The sequence below is a fragment of the Mytilus galloprovincialis genome, chromosome 3 (genome assembly GCF_965363235.1).
Source record: "Mytilus galloprovincialis chromosome 3, xbMytGall1.hap1.1, whole genome shotgun sequence".
Lineage (NCBI taxonomy): Eukaryota > Metazoa > Mollusca > Bivalvia > Mytilida > Mytilidae > Mytilus > Mytilus galloprovincialis.
In genome coordinates, this window is record NC_134840.1 from 23,845,726 (window position 1) to 23,870,292 (window position 24,567).

Below are 24,567 nucleotides of genomic sequence, written 5' to 3' on the forward strand. Positions count from 1 at the left end.
TTGGTGTCTTTGTTATGCTTATTTGTAAGTTTGATTGCTTTTTTGGTCATATTTGTTGTATGTCTGTGATGTTTATTAACACAGTTTTCGTTGCTGGATCTGAATTATTATCATATTAACCAAATATGTCCAATTTCGGTTGCTATAAAACCACGTTTAATTCATCCTTTGTTCTCGTGGAAATGCCTCTACCATGTCCGGAATATCACAGTTAGTTTTCCTTCGTTCGATTGGCATTACAGAAATTCCCCTTTCTTTAATTAACCTTACAGTTCGGTGTATATGTCAATATTTTTGATACCTTTTCGAGTTTGGCTTTCCTTTTGTTTTTTTCCCCTCTGTTTTATCAGCTTTCAGAGCATTGATCACCATTGGAGGGACGTTGATTGTTGTAATGCGCATTTGAGGCCCTACTGATGTTGTTGTAAAGTGAAAAAGTAAGTATCAACTGCAAGAACTGATCAACTGGTATTTAACTCCAACATTTTTACTTTTGTATTTCCCAAAAGCTTAAGAATTAAGGAAATACCATTCAGTACTTCTGTTTGGCCTCATGAGCATACTGATAAACGTGATGCTAAAACTATTGTTGTTCATTAATTACATGCAGTATATGTCACTATGAACATCTATTTGTTTATTTTAGTTTGATGCAACACTTATATTTTCCGTTTGTTTTTTCTATTGACATTCTGTAAAATTTTCTCGAAGAAATTGAAAAAAGTCGCGTCTTAATATTCTATTTTGTCGTTACTGCATGACATGTACTGTGAAGTACAGCTATCGATAAAAGATTTCTGTGCATCTGTGGTCAATATTCATGATAGTCTTGTCTCAATAGGTTTGGTGCTTCTATTTCTGAAATTAATTCTAACATACTTTTGATTTTTTAACCCTGTATACCAATATTTCCCATTTGAAATTATAAAATTGTTTTGTGTAAACATCATGAACATTGAACGACAAAATTTCTTCCTATGTGACGTATAGATTTTCTGACGTCAGACACGCGAACAATGAATATGTTTTTAACTTGATAGATGCTTGTGTGCTTTTTTGTAAAATTGTTTGTTTTAAAATTGCAACACAGTGATGACTGCTGTACCCATATTTTGACTATTTTTTTTATTATGTCTGTTTTGTTTACGCATCGTTGTCAATACATTTGCTTTTTGACCTTGAATTTTTGTCCCTAATATTTTATTAACTGTGCATTTGCATTCAGATATCGCAGATCAAATTTATTCGTTCATAGTTATTAATTTACGTTTTTTGATTAAGTTAAGCCTGCCAATTGATTTTTTATCGTGTGTTTTTCTATGTTGTGATGTTATGCTATTGTTTCAGAAAAAGGGAAAAGGTTTGGATCCATTAAAACGTTTAATCCCGCTGCAAATGTTTGCACCTGTCCTAAGTCAGGAATCTGATGTACAGTAGTTGTCGTTTGTTTATGTAATTTATTTTTTTCTATATAGATTAGACCCTTGGTTTTCCCGATTAAATGGTTTTACACTAGTAATTTTGGGGACCTTTATAGCTTGTTGTTCGGTGTGAGCCAAGGATCCGTGTTGAAGGCCGTACATTGACCTATTATGAATTACAATAAACGTTGAGCCACAAACGTCAAAATCATTCAATCGGGTAGTGGAATTAACTATTTGTGGATTCTTATAAATTCTATATATAACTTTTGGACTAGTTTAAATCTCGGTCTATTTCTGAAATTTATTCTTACATTCTTTTGATTTTTTAACCCTGTATGCTAACATTGCCTAGGTAAATTTTAAAATTGTTTGTATGCACATTGAACGACACATCTATGTGACGTATAAAATTTTCTGACGTCAGACACACAAATTAATTAATTTGTTTGTAGATAGATGTTTTTGTGTTCTGTTAAATTGTTCCTTTTAAAATTGTTATACGATGATGACTGATGTACCCATATTCTGACTATTTTATTCATTGTGTTTGTTTAGTTAACGCATCAATGTAAATATAACGGAATTTGATGAGACTGTCATCAAAGTGAGAGGGTTAGCGCTATAAAACTAGGTTTAATCTACCATTTTCTACATTTGAAAATGCCTGTACTAAGTCAGGAATATGACAGTTCCTGTCCATTCGTTTTTGATGCGTTTTGTTATTTAATTTTGCCATGTGATTATCGACTTTCCGAATTGATTTTCCTCTAAGTTCAGTATTTTTGTGATTTTACTTTTTACTTTTTACTTTTTCCTTTTTTTTTTTTTAAATTGTTATTTGGATGGAGAGTTGTCTCATTGGCACTCACCCCCACATCTTCCTATATCTTATAATGGTATTTGATGATACTGAGAAGCGAGAGGTTTAGCGCTATGAAACCAGGTTCAATCCACCATTTTCGACATTTGAAAATGCCTGCACCAATTCAGGAATATGACAGTTGTCGTCCATTCGTTTGATGTGTTTTGTCATTTGATTTTGCCATGTGATTAGGGACTTTCCGATTGAATTTTCTCGGAGTTAAGTATTTTTGTGATTTTTACTTTTTATCTACACACATCTATACAAATTAGCTCATATTATTATCAGTATTTACTTTACATCAAACTGGTTGATTGAATGCCTTATGTTTAATGATCCTTTCAACACGTCCGTGTTGATAGGCTAGTTATACAGTAGTTGAACTACAAATACCTTTCGGCCACACGTGCCCCAATTAACATCAAAGAACATAATTATGAGAAAATAATACTTATCCATCTAATAACCTGTTCTTGTAGATATTAATGATATCAGGGTAACTAACGGTTCAAACTGAATCAGGAAGGTAATTTTAAACAGCTTTCATGAAATACATCTATATTCAAGTGTTAAAAAATAATAAAATCGATTTATTGAATTGCAGTTCGAATGTATAATCTTGTCCGTTATAGATGGTATGGAGTTTTATGAATAGAAAAACAAGAGGCTCTCAAGAGTCTGAATCGCTCACCTGATTTTTTTTAGCCCAATTTATTCATCAATCATGATTTATGTTTTTGAGTTATAATGTGTATCAGTGTTTGCTTAAAACTGCTTCTTATTTTTTTTTTGTCATATATGCCTCAAAATAAATATCTAAGTTATTTAGAAAATCATCAGATATCAAAAATTGATCTTGACTTGCAATTTGTGAAGATAAAACTATATACCAATTCTGAAATCAATATTTTCAAGCATGACGGAAAAAATGTGGGCAACTTATTATTTGAGTAAATTTTCTAAGTTCAAGGACCATAACTCTGCACAAAATCTTCAGACTGAAACAAAATTCAAACTTCATCTGTAACTTGTCAAGATAAAACTATATACCAATTTTCAAATCAATATCCTCAGGTATGACAGAAAAAAGTGAAGGAAACTAGTTATTTACTTCGTAGGAAGTGGACTAAAAACTGCATTTTACTATACTTTCTTCCATGAAAATAAAGGTCAAGGTCAGTTGAAACCGGCAAGAAAATATATACACCTTTAAATCATTCCATGAACCAAATATAGTTCCCAATAGCTAATAGTATCTGAACAAGAATGCACAGGCTGAAATGTTTTGATTGTTTTACTGATCATTGATTTTACGTTAAAAATCTGCAGATAAAGATTTTACTGAAAACATCATACAAACTTGGTCAGGTCAGATAAATCCTGTCAAGACAGACATAAATTTTACATTTTTGTGTATATACCAAATATAGAAGACCTATTGTTTATAGTATTTGAAAAACAGAACGAAACACAAAACTTAACATTGATTAATGTACCGATAAAATGAGGTCAAGGTCAGATGGTACCTGCCAGACAGACATGTACACCTCACAATCATTCCATACACGAAATTGAGTTGACTTGTTGCTTTAAAAGTATTTGAAAGTCAAATGCGTGAATTTTCGATTTTCAGTGTCGTCAGGGTTCAAACTTGTAATCATGCCATACGTTCATTATTTTTTTTAATACTATCCAAAAGTCGGAACACCTTATTTTCTTCCAATTTGTAAAGTGGATTATGTTGCATGATATATCATTTTATCGGGGGGAGGGGGGTGTTAATGATATGCATCAAAGATTGGCAGTTTTTTATTTGGGTTGCTACGTGAAATAAAGAGAGGTAAATTACAGTCAAAGGGGGTGCGCTTTTTCAGATAGTAAACAATTTAATTCAGATGCATGGTATTTGTGAAATGATAAAGAATATCGTAGAAATTTACTAGAAATTTATCTAATTTATGCAATTTTCATTAAAGATATACAATATGATTTACTGAAAACCGAAAAGGGGTAAAACCACCATACATTGAACAAATAAGGTAAAAGGAGGGGATGTCGGGTGAAACTATTACGAAATTTAGATTAATTTTATCTGTGGTAACAACCATTTGATTTTCAGGTGTGGCAGCTAAATTTGGTAATCACAATACTGGAATTCCAAATACCGGTTTAAAATTTTGGTTAGAATCAAAGATCTAATCTACATTTACTTTTAACTGAAACAAAAGACATGAAGGGACATGCAACCAACTAGTTTTTCAATTTCATTGTCTAGCAAAATGGCTGATTTTGTGGCATTTCTATGTTCAAACATTGTTCAAACATTGGTCTAATATTATATTGCCAAATAATATTATTATCACCTAATTGAATGTTCAAATTATTTTGCAGCTATGTTTTGTATGGAAGAAAGACTGTCATAGAATCCAACAGTTTCGGATGGGCCTTATACCTAACTGCTTAACATCAAGATCGATGTAATATTCAAGTGCCTGATCCAGTGCAAAGTCATAGCCAGTTTTTCCTTGTAATTGTGGCAGAAAAACCCTTAGCTTTCAGCTGGGTAGTAGACAGTTTCTGGCATTCAAGGATATCAAACGGATTTTTTATGGAATGATTCTCAAGTACATATGACGACCATAACCATAGAAATTTTGAGCTATGCGGCAATTTGTTTGTAATTCCCAATATAAACTCCAAAAAGAAAAGAGCAAAGAAATGTACATCAATATGAAACAGTCTCTGTGAATAAACTCATTGCAAAACTTAAATGTGTCATTAGTGTTGCATTATTTATCAGTAGAGATAAATAGATTACAGAAAGATTGCCCAACTGAAGGCTTATGTCGGTAATGTTATGCAAAACTTGAAGATTTCTTTAATCAATATTGTTGCCACCATTGTCAGTAAAACCACGTCTTTCAATATTTTGTTTGTGGTTTGTTTACATGTAAATTCTGAATGCTCATGTTTTAAATTTCTAATGATAAAGAAACTAAGCAACTGAGCTTTGTAGATAGATGTCAAGATGAAATAAATTAGTTTTCCTAAAGTTTGTGCATTGCTGTTGAACTGTTATGATGCCATCTTCTTTGTTTCTTAATTTGGCAATTTCTTTCAATCCAGCATCGAAGTACATTTTCAAAAGAACTGACTAGGGGATTTTTAGAAATTGCTAGTCACGGAGGGAAAGGAAAGACCCACGAATGTTTATCTGTAAATTCAAATTTGAACATTAACATGTCATATATTTTGGCATCAACGACATTTAAAATAAGGTTGCAGTTTAAATTTTAACCTAAAGTTTCATGACTTGTTTCAGCTATGTTGGGACATATTTGAAGTTTTTGTATAAAAGTATTACCAACAAAATTCATGAAATTGGGGATTATAATATTTGTAAAGAAAAAACCAGTACCCCCTTTTTTTAAAGTTAAATGGTCGTTCCCTTTTTTCTGGAACTGCCACTGTTTATTCTTTAATATGCACGTTGAAAATTTCGCTGTGGACTTATAAATCAACACCTGCCAAAAGTTGTTGAATTTTACACAAAGAAAAAATAATGCATTTTTAATTTGACTCGGATGGATATTTTTATTTTGCACACACTCCAACATATTACATGAACTGACAATAAACATGAATCAAAGTTAGAGAAATGAGATTATTCATACCAATGAAATGCCAAATAAAACTACTCATGATTTTTGAACAAAGACAAAACTATTGCATAGTGTGTAAGTATTTCAATTTTTCATCTTTTTTTAATAGATGTGAAAATTGAAGATGCGCATACCTGTACATCATAAAAGTGCAAAGTCTTCTTTTACACACGTGGCTAATTTTAATCACATGTTTTCTAGTCCTATATTATAAGAACTTGAAGGTTCATATCATTTACAGTCAACGTTTTTATGGGATTTATTGTTACTATAAATGTTGAACCTCGAGGTTGCATTATAGTAAAAAAAAATCCGATAAAAAACGTTGAATGTATTAAAATGATATGAACCTTTAAGGTCTTATATCATAGGACTCATGTTTTTCAAACATAATATGTTGATCATTTATATTATGATGAATTCAATAAATTTCACATTAGGTAATTTGTCAAGTACATTGATTGCATCATATCCAGTTGACCCAACGATACACTTATCGATGTGCTCGATCATACGAATTTACCGATATTCATATAGACAAAATGACAAAGTGACCCAACTTTGAAAAATTCTTGTGAGGAAACTACAGTTCGGAACACGTTAAAAATTGAATTCTAAGAAAGCTACATTATTAAGGTTTGATATATATTTGGGAAAAAAAAGAAAAAAGAAAAATATGCAGTCAAGATTGGCAGTTTGTTATACACTTTATGTTGATTAATAAATTGTTCAATTAACAGCGTATTTGGCAACTAAAAACATCAAATACCAACAAATTCACCTTTAAGATATACTTTACTTATAGTAGTTGTATAAAAGTTATATTATGGTTTTGTGTCTTAAGAGATATTCATCCCTTTGCATATCAAATTTTATGTGTTAATTGTCTTTCCTTTTGTTTGACCTTTTCTATCTCTTAAATAGGAAGAGTGACTTTTCTATGGTTCTAATGTCACTGGAAATCCCACTGATAGTTTTAACCTTGATCATTTATGAATGAAATGAGGTCAAGGTCAGATGAACCGTGCCTGACAGACATTTTTCTTACTGCATTCCTCTCTTGTGAAAAGTTGCTTCATTGACAATCATACAACATCTTCTTTTTTTATATGTAGGCCTTGCAGGTTGCAAAAAAAAACATGTCTTTCTTTTTAATTGTTTAAAAGTGGGAACGAAATATTTGTTCGACAAACAATTGAATGGATGGATATGTTAAATGCAATATAGCGTGCACTTTAAAAGAACAGATATAATATATATAAATGGACAATAATAGGTAAGCAATAATTCTTTTATTATATTAAACTGCAATAGCATAAAAATGGATTAAGAAATGTAGGACAATATTCAGTATTAAATATCAGATGATAAGAAAAACTAAATTTATTTGTGATTTTAAAATTTGATTTTGTGAAGCATGTCTTCAAAGAAGGATAAGAAGGCAATATATATTTAGTAAAACTATTTCGAAAAAATTTAAGATTTATGCAACTTAAATGTTGCTAATTAAGGAGACAAAAAAATACTTATCAATTTAAAATGATGAATATTGAATGTTTATTTGTTAGTTGTCACAAAAATACAAAATTGAAGCATGCGCACTTGTCTGCTAAAATATATATACAAAAAAACCCACACAAACTAACAAAGGACTGAAAAACATGATACTAGCATATATTCATGCTTTAACATTATATAATGATCTGTTTCATATATAATGATATAGTCCATGCAACAAAAGTATCTATAAAAAAAATGAAAATTTAATAAAAAATATCGTTTTTGAGTCGGTGTTAGTCAGCTACTTAGTTTTCAAACAACAAGTTTATATATTGAAGGGGCTAGAAGAAAAATAAAATTATAATAGCTATGTGTGCTTGTTTTTCAAGATACATAGATATATATTGAATTTTGTTTGGAAAGTATATTTATGATACAAAACGTAATAAAATTTAGCATTAAGGATTCATAAGATAATTAACAAATTACATTTTGTATTACATGTAGATAAAAAGATTTTAAGAAAAAGAAAAATTATGAATTGTGGGCATATTCGATTCAAATTGAAAGAAACAGAACATTCTATAACTCGATAAACATTTCAAAACTTTTGCAGCTAACACCCTCAAGCAAATGCATACACATTTTCAATGGTTTTATTACATTTGAAATATGTAAATAATATATATTTATAAATTATTTTTTACAATACAGTTAAAGAAATTTGCTTTTTGCAGTTTATCTTAATTTTATCTTCAATAATATCCAAGATAATAACCAAAAACTGCAAAATTTCCTTCAAATTACCAATTAAGTGGCAGTAAACTTCGGATATAATTCATAATCTAGATACCCTAAGGAGCATTAATTAAAGTTTGAAGGTATTTGGCCCAGTAGTGTCAGAGGAGAAGATTTTTTAAATAGTTTGCCACGACAGATGACAAAATTACCAATTCAGTGGCAGTAACCCAACAATGGTTTGTTAGATTTTTCTGAATATTTCAGGGCTGGTAGATCTTGACCTGTTTAACGTTTTTACCTCGTGTCAAATTTGCTCTAAATGCTTTAATTTTTTTAGATATAAGCCAAACACTGCTTTTGACCCCTATGTTCTATTTTTAGCCATGGCGGCCATGTTTGCTGATGGATTTCTAATAATTTCATATATCTAAAACAGGTAAATATGACACCTTAACTCAATACAAATTTTAAATTGTCCTTGAATGGAGAAAAAAATTTGAATGTGTTGCATTAAAATACATATTATTATTAGTATCTACATACTGAATATTTGTTTAAAGCTACTTTGTGTGAAAATCTATTTAAGAAATGACAGTACTATTTTTTCTGTCTATGAAGAAATAACATCAAAAATGTGGTACATACTGAATAACCCGCGTAGCTGGCTATTTTGGAATTGTGCACCACATTTTTCATGTTATTTCGAATAGACAATATTTGAAAATATTACAGTCATCTCTTAAAAATATAATTCTTAATTCCATTTTAAACCGTAGGAAACCATGAAAACGTTGATGACGTCACGGTCACATGACAAAATTATGCCTGATAAACAAAACAACGTCAGCCAATCAGAAGACGCGTTACATCCAAAATTAAATTATATGTATATACATATATAATCAAAATTAATACACAAAAAAAAAAACAAAAAAAAAAAAAAACAACATCAACCAGTCATAGTGTTTGTAATGATATTAAGCTTTTTTATTTATATATAATTACATTAAATGTATGTTTCATTATAATACGTTATTCTGATTGGCTAACTGCACATCACATGTTATTCCGTAAGCAATTGCAATAGACAATAAAATTTATCATTCATGATGACACGAGGTCCCACAATAAAGTGCACAGGTGAATTAAACAAACCTTGATAAAAATCGTGTTTTCATGATCCTAGCTAAAAAATTTAATTATACGTACTGAATGCTTCTTTTTGTAACTTTATAGGGTTGTAAAAGCGTTGACCGTGCGTACATTGTTAGAATGAAGCGCTTCCGCGCTTCATACAAAATGTACTTCGGTCAACGCTTTTACACCCCAATAAAGTTACAAAAAGAAGCATTCAATTGTTAAATGTAGTGAATAATGAATTTGATGTTCCGATAAACAAATTGTTTAATCGTTCTGCATAAACTCTTTTATTTGAAACTAGCCAACAAAACAAACATTTTAACTAAATATTCGAAATTCGTATTTCAATAAGACTTCTTTTAGAGCTTGGGGGCTACAGGATTTGGCTAAACGTCAATGTCTATAACCACATTATAAAATAACGTGTACTGCTTTTGCAAGCTAGCTCGAATAATTTCACCGAAAAATGTGTAAATGTCTAACTGTGGCATGGAAGTGAAAATCAATAATTTTATCTAATAACAGTTGTATTTCTGTGCTTATGACGTTCTCTGTTTACTTCTATAATTGTCACTAAATATATTTTGTAATTTGGCTACAGCATTAATGTTCTATCTGCAATAAAATATCAATTCATTCATTCATTCAAGATCGTTATAATCTTAACGGAATATAACCGATAACAAATAATTTTGTTTCAAATAGAAGAGGAAATGTCACATAATTTTTTTTACTTTTAAGGAAAATAAAATCAGCAAAAATACAATTATGACGGTTACATGTCCTATTCCGTACATACAAATATACAAATGTTATACAGGAGATGATATATGCCTTTGCCTTTTTCGTTTCTGTTTATTTTGGATGCTTTTTGTAATACAGTCCTTGATTTGGACAATGTTATTCAGTACTATGAACTCGGAAAGTTGTGACAATCTGTCAAAGTTTTCCTCACTGTACTGGAAGTTGGTGCAGTTGAATGTTTTATGATCATATACAGTGAAGTTAGCGAACTCCTTTTCATCTTGTTTTCGTTTGACACCTAAAGCATGAATAATAATTAATGTTTGATAACATTATTATAAATAAATTTAACCCCATAGTGCATACATATCGTATTAAGTTACTTGCACACCATGTATCAATAATGGCCAATTTAGACACGGTTTCAAACCTTGATATTATAATTTTAGCACATTTCAATTATTTAAAATAAAAATATCAGCATCTCTAAAACATGTTTTGTCTAAAAGCATGAACATACCATAATCATGTATCTTTACAATGTTTGTTAAATTGAGTACACCATTGTTTTTTAGGAACGTACATTAACTACTAATCGTTTATTGTTTTTGAACAGGGATGAAACCACAACTACTAACCGTGTTTTAAGAAAACTAAAATACGCTCACTGAACAAATATTAAATGCACAAGAAAACGGAAGAAAACAGGTGACACCCTATGATACAAAACAAGAATTGATCATTAAACTTCTAATTGACACCCTACGATACAAAACAAGAATTGATCAGTAAACTTCTAATTGAAACCCTACGAAACAAGTATTGATCAGTAAACTTCTAATTGACACCCTACGATACAAAACAAAAATTGATCATTAAACTTGTAATTGACACCCTACGATACAAAACAAAAATTAATCAGTTAACTAGTAACTGACACCCTACGATACAAAACAAGAATTGATCAGTAAACTTCTAATTGACACCCTACGATACAAAACAAGAATTGATCAGTAAACTTCTAATTGACACCCTATGATACAAAACAAGAATTGATCAGTAAACTTCTAATTGACACCCTACGATACAAGAATTGATCAGTAAACTTGTAATTGACACCCTATGATAACAAACAAGAATTGATCAGTAAACTTTTAATTGACACCCTACGATACAAAACAAGAATAATTGATCAGTAAACTTGTAATCGACACCCTACGATACAAAACAAGAATTGATCAGTAAACTTTTAATTGACACCCTACGATACAAAACAAGAATTGATCATTAAACTTCTAATTGACACCCTATGATACAAAACAAGAATTGATCAGTAAACTTGTAATTGACACCCTATGATACAAGAATTGATCAGTAAACTTGTAATTGACACCCTATGATACAAAACAAGAATTGATCAGTAAACTTTTAATTGACACCCTACGATACAAAACAAGAATTGATCAGTAAACTTGTAATCGACACCCTACGATACAAAACAAGAATTGATCAGTAAACTTGTAATTGACACCCTATGATACAAAACAAGAATTGATCAGTAAACTTTTAATTGACACCCTACGATACAAAACAAGAATTGATCAGTAAACTTGTAATCGACACCCTACGATACAAAACAAGAATTGATCAGTAAACTTGTAATTGACACCCTACGATACAAAACAAGAATTGATTAGTAAACTTGTAATCGACACCCTACGATACAAGAATTGATCAGTAAACATGTAATCGACACCCTACGATACAAAACAAGAATTGATCAGTAAACTTTTAATTGACACCCTAAGATACAAGAATTGATCAGTAAACTTGCAATTTTGTTTTGTTTGTATGATGATTCACTCATTATTCATTATTTTGATACAGATATAAATTATAAGCTATGAATAGTTCACTTAACATTTCTAGTTCTACAGATCTAAAGTTGATAACTTTGTTACACTAATTGCGTTTTTATCATACATTAAATTAAGTGAAATATACATCCTGAAGTCTTTGTTTCGAGCGAACTTGATTAAAGACATTAAATATATGCTTACTTTTTTAAGATAAATTTTATATCACAATTAAACCGTCTATCTGCATGACAATTCACATATATTTATTCAGGACTTATACCATTGTTGTTCTGTTCAAATCATATCAGTAATACATGTATGGGTGTCCGGCAATAATTTTTAGTGAAACTTTTGTCTTAATATTAGGTTTCATACATAAAGAACATTTATCGAAAACAAAGAATACATGTAGCCAAATATTGTCTGTTATTTGTAAGTTGGTATTCTATACCTGGCTACCTGGGATTTTGTAAGTTGGTATTTTATACCTGCTTACCTGGTTTTGTGTACGTTCTGAAATCTTTGTTCACCAATACAAAATGCATGATGATAGGACAATGGGGATCATTGTCATCTTCAAAAATGTACAGTTCTTCATTCTTGCCTTCATAATTGTCAACGTTGATTGTTGGAAATTTAATTTCATGTTGTCTTGCCCAATCTTCTGCTTTTAGTAATGACTAAAAAAATATACATGTTTATTTTCACCGGATTTACGTTATTACGTTACCTTTTTCTTTTACAGCAGTTATCAAAATTGAAGTGTATGCAAGTGCATTCTACATTTTTTTTACATTTCCCATTTTCCCATTGTGATGGGTGTTTTTTTTCGAAAACCAGGTTATTTCTTTCTGAAACATTATTTGAAAGATTTTAATTTGTTTAAAGAAAATGTCTGAAAACAAATACAAAATGAACACTATGTGAAACGTTAAAATTTTCTAACATTAATGTAAAAACTCTTTACACACAAAGATGACAATGACAGTACGGCCAATGATGAGATTGAGACATGTTTTACTGCGTATTGCAAAATCATATAAAAAAAGATTTCATATATCCATTAGATGTTTGAGATCAGAGACATATATATATGTATATAACTATGAATCATCGTTGGTCATCTCAACGAGATTGATTATCTCGCTTGAGCCGATACGGCGAAAGCGAAGAAGCAATCGAGTTGAGATGACAAATGATAATCTGTTTATCGCTATTTTACCTATGACGACGTTGAATATACACTGACAACGGCAAGTGCGCCCTTAGTTTCACAATGCATTCACAATATATCTTCTAGTAGGAGTCACATTCTTTTACCTCGAAAGGGTCATTGGAATCTTTTTTTCGGTCTGTAAAATCAAAAGACAGGATCAGGTCTACGTCCCTTCCGGGTTTGAAGAGAAGAGGATACGGAGAGTTGAACGCTAAGCCAGCATCTATCAAACATAACTCCTCAGTGTCGTTTTTCAAGTAATTCTCAAATAAAGCTGAAAAAATAAACACTTCAATGTAAATGAACTAGCTCCTTTTATGTACATTTAAATATCTTAATTGCTTGTGGTAAATTCATTCATATATAAACGTGCAAAATATAAGATCCGGCATATAATTTAAATATTTAACGTTAGAAACTAAAATTTAAAGATTTTAATAAAAGTCTGTTTACATGTCTCACACACATAATGATGTTTTGAAAACGTTTCTCAAAGGCAAATACAATGGATTGCAGAACAACATAATGAAATGTATCAGGAAAATCACACAACGGTCCTGTTTCTTTTATATACAGTCACACGTATATAAGTAAATGTACTCATCATACATATCAAAATTAAAATGTTGTATGTCAGACGAGCGTTTTCAAATACATAAGACCGAACGGTGATGCGTGAACAAGAAAAGTAAAGACATCTGATATATACGGATCGTTTCTTTCTCTCGATTGTCACAGTTTGTATATTTCCATTGTTGAATTACTGTCGCCATACTGTATTATAATCAGGACATTGTTCTGATAAATATTATGTTATCAAATTTAAATCATAATTTAAACTTAAATCTTTTATTGATCTCCCCTGTGCATAGCTCTGGTTTTAACTTCACTTTTGGTCATTCATGTCATAAATATATATAAGACACATTGTACTTACAACGAAATAATCACAATAAATGGATTTTTAAATTTTGAAATCAGGAAGGTGCCAATAATCGCCCTGATTTCAATATAAAGTATGTAGAAGCCGTATATTTCTTGCTATTAAATTTATTTGATACCAGGACCCGGTTGTTCATTTCCTTGTTTAAATTTGAACCAAGGGTTAAATGTCATAAACATTGGTTTAAATTTAACCAAAAATTATTTTCTGTTGTTCATCATGTGGTTAAATTTAACCCTTTGTTAAATCATTGGTTAAATGATTTAGATTAACCTTGCTTCGGAACTTTGTTATAACTAAGAAATCATTTGATCTGAATATACTATTCTGTCCATTACTAGATTGCAAAGGTCACTGAACGTTTGGTACAACATATTCGCATACTACATCTTTTTTTTTATATTAGACTTAGAAACAAGCGTATTGTTTATGATAAGAAATCATATTTATTGACCAAAGTTTTTTTTTAAGACCAGAAAAAACTGTTCATAATTCTTATTTTGATAAAAATGAACATTCAATAAAATTTAACCATGTGTTACGTAACCAACGGTTAGAAAGAAGTTGACCAACATAATTTGAACCCTTGGTTTCCTAACCCTCAGTTACAAGATTTAACCCTCGGTAATGTTTAACCAAGGGTTGTATTTAACCGAGAGATGAACAGCCGGGTCCAAAAATAACTTTAAAAAAACTATAGATAGGCTTGCTGTTTATCGCAATACACATGATACACCTGCTTATAAGAATGTTTTCATTGAAATGTTGAGAAAAAACATCATACAGCTGGTCAAGGCTTCCCTTAAGTAAAGACACATCGAAAACACGAGATAGGTTGTGGATATACAACTCATTCAAAATATGAATTGGAGAGCGATTGTATTGCTGTTTGAATTTTTGAATATACAAAAATATAAGCCATCAAGTATTATAACGCTTTTACGCTCTAATCAGTTAACGATTGCGCCAATTTTCTTGAGTATCAAACTTACGATTTGTCTCTCTTTGCAAATGACAACTATCTGTATCATCAAAAGACACTTTCCGCAAAAAGTTATTTACCATTGCAGCTCTATAACGTCTACTATTCATGAACCTTCACAAATAAACACAGTGAAACAAAATAAACAAATATGATGACATAATTTAGAGTGTTATGACATCTTTAATGTATCCTATTGGTTTCTGTGTTTGCATGTGTGTTTTAATACATAATGCATTTCGTCCGTAGCAGGGGAAAAAAATCGTCAATCGTTTTATACATTACACAGGCCGTTATTTCTGTCATTATATTGATTAAACCTTTTCATTTCATTTTTATTTATAATAGCTTGTTGTGCAGTATTCGGTCAACTCATTATTAAAAAAACGTAAGGGGGCCTTAAGTGGCTTTTAAGGGCCAATAGGTCATACAAGGAAACGTTTTAGGTAGCAATACACAGTTAAAGTTTAGTTTCGCATTATGGCCATTGTGAATTCTTTAAATATGAAGAAAGTTTTTGTACAATAAAATTGATTATCAGATAACTGAAGAATAATATAGCCTTCTTAGTGGGTTTATATAGACCTTCAGATTATTTTTAGCATGTTTTGTAGGCCATTTTTCTGTTTGACAGTCCGTATTTTCCTTTCCGTACCACGCCCACAGGTCCATTAAGTATTGTAGTGTTTATCAACAAAGATTTGACGCTCGATCTTTTCAATTAAATTTTATGGAAAAACAAGCAGAAATGCATATGATTTTTTTTTGGACCTCTTGATAGATATATATCTATGGTTTTAGTAAAGGCATCACTGTAATTGATTGAAATTTTCCATTGGACCAATTTTTTTGTGACATGTCCATCCCCCTTTTTTGCAATATTTTGTATCAAATAAATGCAGATTGTTGTCATGGTTACACCAAAAAAAGATTATATTTCACCATTAGAAATCCAATCTATGGAAGATTCTCTTTCTATAAATATACACATGCATAACACAAATGTTAAGCCCCATTTGTTCGAATGGAGGGGAAAGAGGGTGTTATGAGTGTCAATTTTAAGTTTTTTTCCTTACTGTGTATTGCTACCTTATAATTTTGTCAAATGCAATTTATTTGTAAATCTTGTTTAACCGATAATTTTAGCTGATATTTTCCGAGAGTTAAATATTTGACAAACATATTAACATGATTGAAAACATCATAATCGGTCAATAACTTATCTAGTAATGTAAAAAAAGTCGACTAACGATGTCGGTCATTGGACCCTGTGTACGATTTCATCATTCCCTTTAGTAGTTATATCCCTTTATTGTTAATTTGTTGCATGCTACCTCGTTGTTTTTGCAGATATCAAAACCTTATAAGGTTAATTGGTAAGTCGCATCATGAAATATCATCAGATGACCCCTAAACATTGATTTACATATATCTTGAAAATGATTACAGATAAAATCGATCTGAAAATGGCAACATATACAGAAATAGATGTCAGTGCTAATAAACATAACCAATAATTTTATCATCCTTATAGGCGTTATTTCCCTTGATATATTATACTTTTTTTTCAAAAAAGAAATTTACATGCATAAAAGCTCATATGTTATGTGAGGTATTTATACAACAAATAAGTAATATCAACTAAACTCATTTTCAAGACGCGTTCGTTAATACATATCGTATTTATACTGTCCCTGACCGTTTTTTATTATTGAAATGTGATTATCTTGCTTTGAGTGCTGTATGCAATGATATTTGCTATTGTGCCATCACGAAGACAGTTGACCATGCCTGATGAGAACAAAAAAGCTTTTGCAGACAACAGAAAAAGAAAGATTATGTTTGCAAAATGTCATCATAAATCTTTATAAAAACAAAACCCATCACCAATATGGTATTTTTTTTCGGTTTCTGTAGTTCAATTTAAAATGATACTTTTTCGAGGGAGAATTTTCGTCTCAAATGGTAGAAAAATGTTGTTCAAACATGTCAGATGAACATACTATATTTTTGTTTTAAATCGACATACTAAGAGAATTTAGATAAACTTACTGTCCCAAACCATCAATTTCATCTGCTCCTTCTTTGCCTTCTTTAAAATTATCACCAACATCTCTCTCATTTAAGGTTCTTTCCGCTTCAAATATACGACCGTTTTCTTCGCGAATCTGGCAAACTTTTTTAAACAAATCTTCAATTTCTTCATTACTTAGTTTTGATGTTATAGATTGCTCTTTCTCTCCTCCATCAAATACATCATCAGACCCATCTAATTCTTTAACGGGCGTAAAGTCTTCACAAAGTCTGTGAGCATCACATCCACTTTCCAAAACACCATCATCTTTTCTTTGAGGACCATCCAAAACGTCTACAACGACAGACTCTGGTTTATCCAATTGTTTTTACGAACAGAAACAAATAAAAAAGTTGAAGTGATAATATAACAAACATACTCTTATAGTGAAAAACTACTTGAGCAACAATTTTTTTTCTTCTTTAAAATCATTGTTTTTGACTTTTTTGTTAACGACCAAAGATATTAATTTTTTTCATGGTATACCTACAACAGAACTTATATTTAAAACTGGCTAACCCACTTGTTCAAACCCATTGCCTTGACAGTTCTGTATAGCTTAGGATTGAAGACTCTGCTCTAATTCTGCCCTAATGAATAGCGTTTGGATAGAACTACAACGTGAGAGTAAAACAAATTCTGGGGTAAGCATTCTTAAATTTGATGAATAATGCACTAAGATCGCCCACTTGTTCAAACTCAGTGTCTTAGCAGCTATTGGATAGTACTACAACGTGAGGGTAAAGAATTTCTGGGGTAAGCATTATTAAGGGTCGAACATTTCGTCCGTAGCATGGGGAAAAAAATCAAATTTGATAAAAATATGCACTGGGGTCAACCACTTTTTCAAACCCATTGCCCTGGCAGTTCTGTATGGCTAGGGATTATAGACTCTGCTCTAATAAATAAATATAGGGTAGTACTACACTTTGGGGCAAATTTGATAAAATACGCATTAGGGGCACCCACTGTCCGACCCATTGTCTCGATAGTTCTTTATGGCTAGGCATTATAGACGCTGCCCTCATGAATAGCTATTGGATAGTACTACAAAGAGAGGGTAAAGAAATTCTGGGGTCAGCATTCTTAAGGGCCGAAAGGAAAGAATAGTGCTAAAATTAGATTTTGGTTTTTTTTTGCTTCCCATACATTGATTACAAAAAATTTACCCACCATCTTATTAAATTCAAGCGCAATTTACTTGCACGAAAAATGCGTATGTTACTTTTTCTGCTTTGTTTCATAAGACATTTGCTATAATAGCTACATTATCAGTTACACATCTAACATAGGCATATTCTTATTGTTTGGGAGCTACTTTACGAGGGCCATTTCACAGTTTATTTTTGGTGTAAACATTAATAGATGCTAAAATTCAAATAAGTGAAATATAGTATGATTTTGACTAGCACATTAAAAGACATTAAAGTAGTCTAAGTGATATGGGACACACGATCGGTCTTATTTATAGTATTGCTCACATTTGTTTGTATCGTTTATAAATTCTTCCTTATTTCAATGCAGATGGATAAAATGTCCGCTGAAGTAGGATCTCAGGCAATTGATGCCCGTAGGTAACCGCGATAATTTGTCATCAATTAATTAGGACGAAAATATAGTTCCCTATTTGGATCAATCTTAATACCAAATTTTAATATGACTAAAAACCAAAGATGTTAACCAAAATGCACGGCGATTTAAGTATTTTTTATACCTAAGGTACCGATCAATTATCTTATGCGTGCGTGTTGACTGGGGGTTGATGGTAAAATTAGATAGGAATTTTAGGGGAAATAAAATTGTTAAAATGACCTGACCGTTTATGTAATGCAATGGTTACCTGAAGTAACTTGACTATGTACAGTAATAGAGTGGTGACAGTGGCTGATCCACCCCTTTCTTAAAAGGGGGTCTTCTGACTGCCTTAATAGACTCGCTACAGGCATGCTCAAGTGATTTTCGCTATAATCAACAACAGTTACTAAAAGGTGACCTTTGAATAAACTTACTATGTACTGTAATTGCAAATTAGGCTTGTGGTAACCCGAATAGCAATGCTATTGTAAAGGTGGCATTAAGGAATCTGGTCTAATTTTGCATTGCAAAAATAAACTGGGTAAAATGATCAAAGATTGTATTACCAGATACTATTTTTGTTTTTCGTAAAAGTAACATTAGGTAACCTGACCATGCAAGTGTATGTTTTTGCAGTATTGACCTCAGATAATTGTAAATGTGATTTGGGGTTACATGACCATGTGCAGTATTGCAATGGTGATCTGATGTATAAACCTGGAATTATGAGTGTTTTGTAAATCTGTCTTGGGATCACCTGACCACGTACAGTATTGTAGTGGTGACCTGAGGTAACCGGACCATGTACATTAATACAGAGATGACATAAGGTAACCTGACCATGTATGGTATTGCAGTAAGGACCTGGGGTAACCTGAATGTATATATGTGTAATCAGATTACCAAATTTCATAGCAATACATACATATATTCAGGTCACCCCAGGTCATCACTGCAATACCATACAAAAAAGTAAAATCACAAAAATACTGAACTCCGAGGATAATTCAAAACGGAAAGTCACTTATCAAATGACAAAATCAAAATCTCAAACACATAAAACGAATGGATAACAACTGTCATATTCCTGATTTGGATCTGAGCGTCACTGATGAGTCTTATGTAGACGAAACGCGCGTCTGGCGTATTAAATTATAATCCTTGTACTTTTGATAACTATTTACACCACTGGGTCGATGTCACTGCTGGTGGACGTTTCATTCCCGAGGGTATCACCAGCCCAGTAGTCAGCACTTCGGTGTTGACATGAATATCAATTATGTGGTCATTTTATAAATTTCCTGTTTACAAAAGTATGATTTTTTCGAAATACCAAGGATTTTCTTATCCCTGGCATTGATTACCTTAGACGTATTTGGCACAACGATTTGGAATTTTGGGTCTTTAATGCTCTTCAACCTTGTACTTGTTTGCCTTAACAACTACTTTGATCTGAGCGTCACTGATGAGTCTTATGCAGACGAAACGCGCGTCTGGCATATTAAGTTATAATCCTGGTACCTTTAATGACTATTGGTACAGGCATTTTCTTTTGTAGAAACTTAAGTTCATTCTAAATGCAGGACTACATGGACTACATGGACGTTGTATTGTTTATGTTATGAATTTGTTAATGTGAACTGAGAATATTTGAGATGAATTGGTTGTATTTTGTGGTTTTTTTTTGGGTGACCTCAGGTAACCCCTGTAATTAAAGAATAGTACATACTATACTATGGTATATAATTAAAGTCGGCTTTACTGCCATATTTCGGACGAAATATTCGGCCTTTAAGAATGCTTACCCCAGAAAATCTTTGCTATCTCAATGTAGTACTATATAATAGCTTTTCATTGAAACAGATAATCTCTAATCCATAGCCATTAAGAACTACCTAGGCAATTCGTTTGTAAGTGGGTTACCTTAGAGCGTATTGTATCGAATTTGGCTTTATTTCCGTGTTTCGAACGAAATTTTAATCCCTTAAAAAAAAGCTTACCACAGAAATTATTTACCCTCCCAATGTATTTCTATATAATAGCTACTCATTAAAGCAGAGTCTTAAATATCTAGCCATTTAGAACTACCAAGACAGTTCGTTGGAAAGTGGATGACCCTAGAGCGTTTTTCTCGAATTTGACTTTTTTTCCATGTTTCGGATAAAAGGAGTTAGTTCGGTAAGGGTCATATTTGGCCCCGATTATAACATTCAATGTAACAAGATGCAAAAATGTTTTAAGTTATCTTTAAGACATGGGAGAAAGTTAAAAATAACTATGTTTGCCAAAGTTTTATTCTAAAGGGGTTATATTCACATCCAAAATAGGTCAAAATAAGAGATTTTGGCAAAATTTGACAAAATCAGCCGAATTTCAACCAATTTAGGACTAGAAAACATGGAGCACAGGCGTCGACAAACTAAATATTCAAGGTAGACATGTAAAATGTCTTTAAAAACATTATTTTAAAAGATCTTTGTTGTCGACGTTTGCGCTGTATGTTTCCTGCACAATAATTGATAAAAATTTACCAACTTTCATTGAATTTTTCATGGAAAATTGAAATAAGTACTATTCAATACGTCATAAATAAAACGCAGGAACGTAAATTTTCAACAAAAGGGCTTATTTCCTATCTAGTCACTGTATTAGCTATGATTCATTGTGATATTGGTCAATGAATCCTAATATGAAATTTAAGCTAAATAAGTGGGCCATTTTAAGACCTTACCAAACCTACGTCCTTTAAAGGCTTTAATAAAACTTACCCCAGAAAATCTTTACACTCCCGTTGTAGTACTATCCGATAGCTATTTATTTATCTATAATCCCTAGTCATAAAGAACTACCGAATTGAAAGGTCGGAAAGTGGGTACCCCATTGCCTATCTTATGGAATTGAAAAATATAAGTCTTTAAATCATTTCATAGTAGAGAAATTTACCAACTAAGGGCTTACCCTAGAAATTCTTTACCCTCCCGTTGTAGTACTATCCAATAGCAATTTATATAAGCACATTCTATAGCCATAAAGAACTATCGAAACAATGGGTCGGAAACTGGGGACCCCATGTGTATTTTTTGTAGAATTTTGCTTAAGTGCTGTGATTCCAACGAAATTTTGGGTCTTTATGAAACCTGACCTCATAAATTCTTTACCATCCCGATGTCTTACTATATAATTTAAAAACATAGAAGAAAAGTCTATAATCCATAGTCATAAAGAACTACATAGACAATTGGTTGGAAAATTAGTGACCCCAGAGCGTATTTTATACAATTTGACTTTATTTCCAAGTTTCGGACGAAATGTTCGGCCGTCAAAACTGCTTACCCAATATAATCTTTAATCTCCCGTTTAGTGCTATCCAGTAGCTATTTATTATAGCAGAGTCTCTAATCCCTAGCCATAAAAAATATAAAGAACTACCGAAACAATGGGTCGGAAAATTGAAGTAAGTCGGAACCCCAATGCGTATTTCATAGATTTTTTTTTTTTTTTAGGTGTTTCAAACGAAATTTTTGGCCTTTACAAAAGCTTACCCCAGAAATTGTTAAACATGTATGAATACGAATCATATCTAGGACTAATCAGATATATAACTCTATGTGAATCGTCATGACTTTTAATTTCTAATTGTAGTTATAAAACTGTGAAGATGAGTTAGAAATGTGTAAACTAAAGTTAGAAATGCGATTGGGATATGAAACAAAATATATTTATTTTTATCTTTTTTTTTCAAATAAAACAAGTCATTCTTAGGTCCGAGACCACAATTATTTCGTAGTGCATTTCTTTTACAACATAAATGAAAATAGAAAAAATCCCACCTGCGCTTTCTCAAAGAAACTTTTACAGTGTGTTGTACTACTTTTGGGACAAATTATATCAAAATTATAGAAAACTTTTTCGCCTCTAACTCAAAATATGGACAATTTTATCTTTAGGGCGTCTTGAAATCTTTTGACAGCTTCCGAAGTACTATTTTTCAACCTTTTTCACCTGGACCAAATCACTACTTTCCTTTAAAATACTGGACCCAATTTTTTTACAGTGTAACTTCATCCCCCTACTTGCAATTTGAGGCATTAAACATGGAGAAATAAATTTGGAAGGGTTATAAAAATTAATGGCAAGTAACCCACTGTCAGCACTAGGGACTATATTTGTGAACAACGAAAATCAAGGGACGACAATTGTGGTCTCGGACCTAATATTTTGAAAAAAAATTAAATTGTCACTGAAGTAGTTTTTTCGAACGCAATTGCAGAATGACAAATTGCAGTATAGCTTTATCACATGAGAATTATAGGATGAGAATTGCTGGATAGCTTGACTAGTAAATATAAAACATATTATAAGTGATATTAACTACCTACATGGATGGTCGGTACGCAAAGTTCGAACAAAATGTTCTTTTTTTATGATCATATGCATACTAAGTTACTTACCGAACTTGTTCGAATACTCTTCGTAAGTTAATGTAAAAGCACTCCCACAAATACCTAAAAGTACGGAGATATTTACCAGCTTATTAATAAATGATAAGATACATTACTGACATCATTAATTTGAACCAAAATCAAGCCGCGACAAACTAGATTATACAATAATTTTGTAAACACATTCACCTCATATTAAAGTAAGAAAAATACAACGGAAATTACCAGCAAGATTATAAATTTATCCATTACATATTTTCTGAACCTGCCATTTAGTAATGTTTTTGAAGATAATTACAACTTTATATTCCTTGAAACGTTACTATAATGTTCAATAAATTAATTTCATATATACTTATTGCATATCATTTCGAGTATCCCTTTATTATAATAAGAAGTTATAGTAAGAAAGGAATTTCTCATTTGAATAATTATGTTTTGAATAACAATTTGATAATGGCCTAACGATCAGTACTAACCCATTATCTCGTAAAGGGGGATTTCATCGATTTGTTGTGTGAGAATCCCTTTATGGAATTTGCTTCCAAAATTTTTCATATCAATTGCCGCTCCATATTTTGGAATGCTTACTTCATATGGAGAAAATTCTACCCATTCTGATTAAAAATAAACAAAATATAATAAAACAATTAATAATAGCCACAAACATCTTTTCGTAACTTGAATGGCTAAGTTAATATATCATAAATATATTTCTTGAAATATACATTGATATGATGTATACAAGGCTGTGCTTAACTACTATAAATTGATACATATCAAGTCACATAAGGTTTGTGATTGCATGGATACAATCTTTATCTCGAAAACCGTTCAGGAATACTAGCATTTACCACCACATGAAAGACTATCTAACTTATGAATGTTTTGTTATTTCGATATTGCAATCAGTTATGCACATTGCCGAAATAAAATAGGCTTTATGTGATACCTTATTCTTATGCAATTGATAAACAATATATGGAAGTGATGGTTACGATGCTTCAAAAACAATACATGTATGAGTCTCAGAAAGGAATGATGGACAACTCGGCCCGGAAAGAAGTAAGACCAAGTCCATTAGGAACGTCTTAGAAGACAACTCGGATTGTGTAAGAAGAAAACTCGGACCGTTAATTAGCCAACTCGGATCGTCTATAAGGACAACACAGACAAAGTATTAAAAGAGGATTTGAACTATGTAAATTATATTATAAATAATTAAACGTTATACTTTATTAATTCAATAAACAAACTTAATTAATCAGTAAATACAATTATTTTTTTTTCATAATAAATCATCAACAATCAGTAAAGTAAATATAAGTATTATAATTAAATGATCAAGGAAGTGATTATTCAATTACACAAGCTCATTAAAAGTCGTTGAGAAATTAGTCATA

General features: G+C 31.3%; 1 protein-coding gene across 1 annotated transcript in view; it reads right to left on the reverse strand.

The window, feature by feature from the left end:
• Nucleotides 1-9,870: 9,870 nt before the first annotated feature.
• The window catches only part of LOC143067466 (cytosolic phospholipase A2-like), a 37,272-nt gene continuing 22,575 nt past the window's right edge, over nucleotides 9,871-24,567 (reverse strand). The window contains exons 12-18 of the mRNA XM_076240758.1: nucleotides 23,644-23,781; nucleotides 23,174-23,227; nucleotides 17,126-17,441; nucleotides 15,084-15,187; nucleotides 13,253-13,422; nucleotides 12,429-12,612; nucleotides 9,871-10,371 (exon numbers count right to left, since the gene is read on the reverse strand). Of these exons, the coding sequence (XP_076096873.1) occupies nucleotides 10,142-10,371; nucleotides 12,429-12,612; nucleotides 13,253-13,422; nucleotides 15,084-15,187; nucleotides 17,126-17,441; nucleotides 23,174-23,227; nucleotides 23,644-23,781 (1,196 nt within the window). The 3' untranslated portion in view covers nucleotides 9,871-10,141. The remainder of the gene's footprint in view (nucleotides 10,372-12,428; nucleotides 12,613-13,252; nucleotides 13,423-15,083; nucleotides 15,188-17,125; nucleotides 17,442-23,173; nucleotides 23,228-23,643; nucleotides 23,782-24,567) is intronic.